This window comes from Microtus ochrogaster, chromosome X (genome assembly GCF_000317375.1).
Source record: "Microtus ochrogaster isolate Prairie Vole_2 chromosome X, MicOch1.0, whole genome shotgun sequence".
Lineage (NCBI taxonomy): Eukaryota > Metazoa > Chordata > Mammalia > Rodentia > Cricetidae > Microtus > Microtus ochrogaster.
The window spans coordinates 46,831,490-46,838,796 of record NC_022026.1 but is presented as its reverse complement, the minus strand read 5'-3'; the positions used below and the strand labels follow the sequence as shown (position 1 = coordinate 46,838,796).

Here is a 7,307-nt window from a genome sequence, read left to right as displayed (position 1 = left end):
CGGCAGCAGCTTCCCCCATCCCCCTCGCACCCCCGCAGCTGCTGCCGCTTCCAGCAACCACGCCCCGCGGGCCCCAGGGCTCCTTGGCCCTGAGGCTTGCAGCCCCCGCGCAGCCAGCACACCGCGCTCCCATCCGCCCCACCCCCGCGTGGCCCCATCCGCCCCCGCAGCCAGCCCTGGGAGCCCGAGCAACGCCTTGCGCCTGCGCCTTGCTAATTTCCTGCCGCGGCCCGTCCCACCCACTCGGGAGAAGACCGCCCCCCGAAGCCGCGGAAAGCCCGCCCGCCGCCCGTGATTGGTCCGAGCGGTGGAGCCGTTGGCTCCCAGGCCCGCCTCCTCACCGCCTCTCCGGTTTCCCAGAGCGGATGCGCCTGCGCTCAACTGCCTGGGCGGGCTGAAAGGCGCGGGTTGAAAAGTCTCGTTCCAAGTTTGGAGAGAGAGAAGAGCGTCTCAGACCTCGGTACCCGCAAGCGGGGAGGAGGCCGGAGAGAAGGACGCGGCGTCTGGGGAGAGCACCCCGGCAGCCCGACCGAGCTCACACCACCCGAGCTAGGAGCGCGTGACGTGCTTGCGAAAGGCAAGAGCGCCTGCGATCCGGGCTGCTCTTGACTACCGAGACAAGTCCGAGGCTGCAAAGGGGAGCGAACGACCGCGACGCAAGATGGCGAGTAAAGAGAGTAAGTAAGGAGGCCCTGCGGGGCGACGGGCGGGCGCGCGAGGCCGCGGCACGCGCCGGCTAAAGGCGCGAATTGGCGTGAGGAGCAGGGGGCGGGGCTGGACGCGAGGCTGGGCGCGCGCCTGGAGGGGGCCTGCTCGGGACGGGGCCTGCTGGCTCGGTGGAGGGCTGCGAGGACTTCCGGAGCTGGGCGCGGGGCCGAGGGCTAGGCCCCCTCCCCCACGCCGCCCCCTCCGCGGCCTAGCTCCCTCCCGCGCCCTTGGCTCGGGGTGGGGGGGGGCGGCGCGGGCGCAGGCGGACGCCGCCGATCGCTGCCGATCCTTCCGTGCGCATGTTCGCAGTCCATCTCAGGGTCGCGGCCGTCGTCCGTGTTGGGAGGGGGGGGTGGGGAGGCTCTGGAGCCCGCCGGACTATGGCTGCCGATGCTGGCAGGGTGGGAGCTGGGGCCTCCTCTGGAGCGGGGATGGAGGAAGCAGGCCTGTGGGGTTCTGTTGCACGTGGATCTGTCTATTCGAGTGGGTCGTGGCGCCCCTTTACAAGACAGGTCATCTTCGAACAGGTGCGAACAGCTATAAAGCCTGAAATTTCTCGATGTTAGATCAATTAATGACCCAGTTTGTTGAACGCAGGAGATACTGATCTTGAAAGTGGGGGGGGGAAGCTTCCTGGTGTTAGTATTCTCTTCACTTTTTGGAAGAGCAGTTCGTGTGCTGTACGTAATAGGTAAAAGGAAAGAATAGATAAGGTGTGGCCATCTCGAGGTGACCTCCAGTATACGTATTCGTATTTTGACTTCGATCCTTCTCAGCCACTTATTTGTGGGCTTTCTCCAAATTTCAGTGTTTGAAGATACTGTGGAGGAGCGTGTCATCAACGAAGAATATAAAATCTGGAAGAAGAATACACCGTTTCTGTATGACCTGGTTATGACCCATGCTCTTCAGTGGCCCAGTCTTACCGTTCAGTGGCTTCCTGAAGTGACTAAGTAAGGGTTAAGGGTTTCTGGCAACTTTTATTTTTGCTTAGATTTAACTGCTCTCTCTCTTTCTCTCTTTTCTGATTTTACATACAGTGGCAAGTGGTTTTTATGTTCAAAACTTACGATTTGTGAGATTTATTTCTGGCATAGAAATGTGGTATTGAAGGGAGAGACTATTGCTCAATATTTTGGCATTCCATGGGTTGTATTAGACCAGCATCTCTGGATTCCAGACCAGTACGATGTTTTGTTATATACATAACAAAAGCTTGATGGATTTTTGGTAACTGAAACATTTATTGATGCTTAAAACAAAAACACACATACACACATAAAATCGAGCAAAGGAGAAACGAATTTGGCAATAGGTGATGAAAGAAACGGTTGTCATTTGTTTTCCGTATGGAATTTAGGTTGAGATTCTTGTTAAGTGCTTGTCTCAAATATTTGTAAAATTTCTCTGGCATAATTGCTGATATTTACTGAGCACTCAGACGAGGACCTGGCAAATCTGAGGAGTTTAAGCCTCATATCGAAGTATGATAGAGGTACATTTTATCATTCTAGATTTGCCAAAGAGGAAAAGGGCTGACAAGTAAAATACTATGCTCAAGTGCACACTACTGGTGATTGCCTGACTTACAAACCCCGGCTCAACCAACCCAAACCGGTTGGCTCCAGAATCAAGGCACCGCCTACATTAGATTACCTTTCTTATATAGGCATGTACCTTTTCCATAGTAATATGGCTACATATCTTAAAGTATATTGAATTTCTGTGTTAAGAGTCTATAATTAGGATTAAATAAAACTGATATACAAGAAAGATTTTGTGACCAGTTGTAAAAGGAAGCTAATTTGAAGTAAAGTTACTTGTAATGGCTAATTTCCATACATGAACATTGAATTAACAGATGGGGGCTTACTGTCTCATAAGTCTGTGGTGTTTTTTATTTGCAAGGTTTTTTTTTAATACTAAAAGTTCATTTTAAAATCTAAATGTACAGGGGCTGGAGAGATGGCTTAGCAGTTAAGAGTATTGCCTGGCTGGGCAGTGGTGGCGCACGCCTTTAATCCCAGCACTCGGGAGGCAGAGACAGGCGGATCTTTGTGAGTTCGAGGCCAGCCTGGTCTACAAGAGCTAGTTCCAGGACAGGCTCCAAAACCACAAAGAAACCCTGTCTCAAAAAAACAAAAAAAAAAAAGAGTATTGCCTGTTCTTCCAAAGGACCTGAGTTCAATTCCCAGCAACCACATGGTGGGCTCACAACCATCTGTAATAGGGTCTGGCCTGCAGGCATACACACAGATAGAATATTGTATACATAATAAATAAACAAATATTTAAAAAATAATAAAATAAATTTTTTTTGATTTTTCGAGACAGGGTTTCTCTGTTAAAATAAAAAAAATTAAAAAAATCTAAATGTACAGATGTGGGAAGAGTTGGGAATGGCTAAATAATGGGGACTTATAGGCATTAATTTTTTTTCAGCGCTGTGGGTTAGTCAAACCCAGGGCCTTAGCATGGTAGGCAAGTGCTTTATGGCTGAGCTGTTTTTGAGCAGATTCTAAAATAGACTGAGGGCTGTCAGTATTGCTCAGCATAATGGTACTTGCCTCTATGCCCGAGGACCTGCATTCAGTCTCCAGAACCCACATGATAGAACTGATTCCTGCAAGTTGTCCTCTGATCTTCACATGCACACTGTTACAGACATCCACATCCACACAATAAGTAATGAGTAAATAGTATAAAAAGTAGATTGAAGTGGGTATGCTGACACATGGCTGTAATTCCAAATTATAAGCCTGCCTGAGCTACATTGTAAGACTCTGTTTCAAAAAAAAAAAACTAAACTAAAACAAAGGGCCAGAGAGATGGTTCTGCGATAAGAGCACTGGCTGTTCTTAAAGAATACCTGGGTTTTGCAGAGGCTGGCGGATCTCTGAGTTCGAGGCCAGTCTGGTCTACGGTCTACAGAGCTAGGTCCAGGACAGGCTCCAAACTCCAAAGCCACAGAGAAACCCTGTCTCGAAAAACCAAAAAAAAAAAAAAAAACAAAAAAACAAAACAACAACAACAACAAAAGAATACCTGGGTTTGATTCCCAGCACCTACCTGCTATCTCATAACCTTCTGTAATTCAGGTTCCAGGGATCTGATGTCCTTTTCTGACTTAATGCAGGTCTGAGGCATGTATATGATGACCAGAAATATATGTAGTCAAAATATTCTTATGTGCCAGGTGGTGGTGATGCACACCTTTAATCTCAGTACTCAGGAGGCAGAGACAGACGGATCTCTGAATTAGAGGCCAGCCTGCTCTACAGAGGTAATTCCAGGACAGATGGGCTGTTACATAGAGAAACCCTGTCTCAGAAAAACAAACAAAACAAAACATTCCTATGCTTAAAATCAAATAAATCTTGAAAAAAATTAAAAACAACAAAAAAATCATGAGCCTATATACAAAAGTATCCAGGTTCTTTGGAATTGGGTTGCATTTTTCTTTTTTGTCTTCCTCTTAATCAGGACTTAAAAATTATTGACAATTAAAGGTTCTTCTTAAACCTTTTTTACTTAACTACAGCATAATAGAAAAGAATGGGGGCTTTAAGGTCAGAGACTTGGGTTTGAATCTTGACTCTGCTTATTAGCCTTGTGTGCTAAGGTAGGTTGTTTAGACTCATCTACCTTAGTTGTCTCACCTACACATAACTGAAGATGTTAGTATCAGCTTACGTACATTTGGGGAATTAAATATAGTCTTGTATGTTAAGTGTCTTGTGTAGAGTAAAAACACAGTTACGTGATGACTGATGTTGATTCTCCTATCTCATCCTGTTTTTAATTTATTTATTTTAAAGACAGGGTCTTACTATGTTGCCCTGGCTGGCCTGAAACTCACTGTGTAGATAGACTAGTCTAGAAGAACTAGATATTCCTGCCTCTGCTTCTAGAATGCTGGGATTAACAGTGTGCCTGGCCTATTTAGACATTTTTTTTTTAAGACAGGGCTTCTCTGTGTAACAGCCCTGGCTGTTCTGGAACTTGCTCTATAGACCAGGCTGACCTCAGACTCACAGAGATCCACCTTCCTCTGCTTCCAGAGTGCTAGGATTAAAGGCTTGTAGCAACACCGCCTGGTGTTCAGAAATAATTTTACAGGTTGGAATACCTCTTTATTTGCACTTCAGCAAAAGCTTTTTTTTCTTTCTTTTTTTTAAAATTTATGTGTATACAACATTCCTTCCATGTATGCTTGCATGCCAGAAGAGGGCGCCAGATCTCATTACAGATGGCTGTGAGCCACCATGTGGTTGCTGGGAATTGAACTCAGGACCTCTGGAAGAGCAGTCAATGCTCTTAACCTCTGAGCCATCTCTCCAGCCCCAAGCTTTTTTTTTCTTTAGACATGGTCTCACTATGTAGCCCTGACTGGCCTAAAACTGCCTGTTTGTCTCTAGAGTGCTGAGATTAAAAACTTGTACCATCATACCTAGTAAACACTGCTTAATGTTACCTATGATGCATTTTACTTAAAAGTTTTAAAAAATAATACAGACTGAATATTCCTTATGAAGTGTTTAGGACCAGAATCTGCATTTGGGACAGTTTTATTTGCATATACTTAATGAGTTATCTTGAGGATGGGACCCAAATCTATATATAGCCTAAAAATAATTTTACACTATTTTTAATTGAGACAGTTGTCAGCTGTTATGTGGGCGCTGGGAATTGAACCTGGGTCCTCTAGAAGAGCAGTCAGTGCTCTTAACCACTGAGCCATTTCTCTAGCACCAAGAAAAAGATTTTTTTGAAATGGTTTCACTAGGTAGTGCTGGCCTAGAACTTGCTATGTAGATTAAACTGACCCCACTCAGAGTGCTGCCTGCCTCTGTTTCTCAAGGGTTGGAATTAAAGGCATGCACCACCATGGTCTGACTTTAAATAAGGGTTGGAATTAAAGGCATGCACCACCATGGTCTGACTTTAAAGTGTTATTTGTGTAGAAAGAATTTGTGAGATCAAATTGTGGGGTGTTCAAAGGCTTGAAAATTATAAGAAAATGAAAGGCACATGAATGGTTGAATATTGAGGGCTGCTGTGTGCTGCTTTGTGGGATTTTATTTTGAGGGTATGAAGTGACTTGTACTGTATCACCATATACAGTGGTGGAAATACTGGCTGATTTTTACAAAATGCCTGTCTTCTTTGAGTAACAAGACCCCATTTTACCTCATGTGTCCTTCTGCCTATATTCAACATGCTTTCTAATAATTACTTTGACTTGCCCAAATGATTTAGCTTTTTAAAAAGTGTTTATAAACTTAGGATTGAATCTAGCAACATTCAAGGCAAGCACTTTACCACTGAATTATATTCTTATTTTTTGTTAAAAAAAAATCTTAAGTAACAATGCGTACATAAATATATAATGTGAAAAGTAGGTCCCCTTACATGTTACATACTTCTAATTCCCCCTTCCCTAACAGAGGCAGCTGGTTTTCAGGCATACACACAGACACTGAAGGCCAGAAGAGGGCACCAGACCCCATTACAGATGGTTGTGAGCCACCATGTGGTTGCTGGGAATTGAACTCAGGACCTTTGGTAGAACAGGCAATGCTCTTAACCTCTGAGCCATCTCTCCAGCCCCACCAAGCATTATTCTTAGACTTAAAAAAAATGCATGTGGTTTTCATTTTGAAATATAGTCTCAGTAGCTGGGGGTGGCCTTGAAAGTAGAATCCTTCTGCCACCTCAGCTTTTGAGTCGCTAGGATAACAAGACCTGGCTTTGTTATCTTTTTTTTCTTTTTGAGACCATCGAACCCTCAAACTTACGATGAAGAATGGGTAACCTCTACCTTTCAGTTCCTGGGATTTAATTTGTATGGTAGCAAGTTTTTATTAAAGAATGTATTGGAAAGTCAATCATGGTGGCACATAACTTTAATCCCAGTACTTGGGAGGCAGAGACAGGAAGATCTCTGAGTTTGGGGACATCCTGGTCTACATAGACCCCCTCTCAAAATCAAAAATATATTGGAGACTCTTCTATCACTGTGCTAACACCCATTCTTTATAAGGATACCACACAATTTTATTTATGAATACAGTTTATGTCTGTTTCCTTGTTGATAAATGTTTAGGTTGTTTCCACTCTTGCTGCTACAAATAGTGCTGCAAAAAACAGCCTTGTAATAGAGCACATTTTAAACTTGAAAGGGTCTGTCTCACTGTGCAGCTTTGGCTGCCCTGAACCTCATTATGTAGACCAGTGAATGGGTCCCAGAGATCTGCTTCAGCCTTGGAGTATTGGGATTAAAGGTGTGCTCCACCACACCCAGCATAGTTTTATCAGTGCCTTTGAGTTTATCCTATATTGAGGAAAATAATGTAAGTTTAGAAAAGTAGGTTGTGTTTTTAATGATGGAGATAAAAGGAAAAAAAATCCCTATGTAATAATCAAGTCATGGTAAAACTGAAATATTTGCATTTGATTCAAGAGAAAAATTTTAAGATTCCTCTAGTTTAGCCTCTTAGAAAGGTTGTACAGGGCCGGGCGGTGGTGGCGCACGCCTGTAATCCCAGCACTCGGGAGGCAGAGGCAGGCGGATCTCTGTGAGTTCGAGACCAGCCTGG

The 7,307-nt window shown here is 44.7% G+C and overlaps 1 protein-coding gene across 1 annotated transcript in view; it reads left to right on the top strand.

Moving 5' to 3' along the window:
- Nucleotides 1-375: 375 nt before the first annotated feature.
- Rbbp7 (RB binding protein 7, chromatin remodeling factor) overlaps nucleotides 376-7,307 on the top strand; it is a 20,515-nt gene continuing 13,583 nt past the window's right edge. The window contains exons 1-2 of the mRNA XM_013350567.2: nucleotides 376-677; nucleotides 1,517-1,661. Of these exons, the coding sequence (XP_013206021.1) occupies nucleotides 662-677; nucleotides 1,517-1,661 (161 nt within the window). The 5' untranslated portion in view covers nucleotides 376-661. The remainder of the gene's footprint in view (nucleotides 678-1,516; nucleotides 1,662-7,307) is intronic.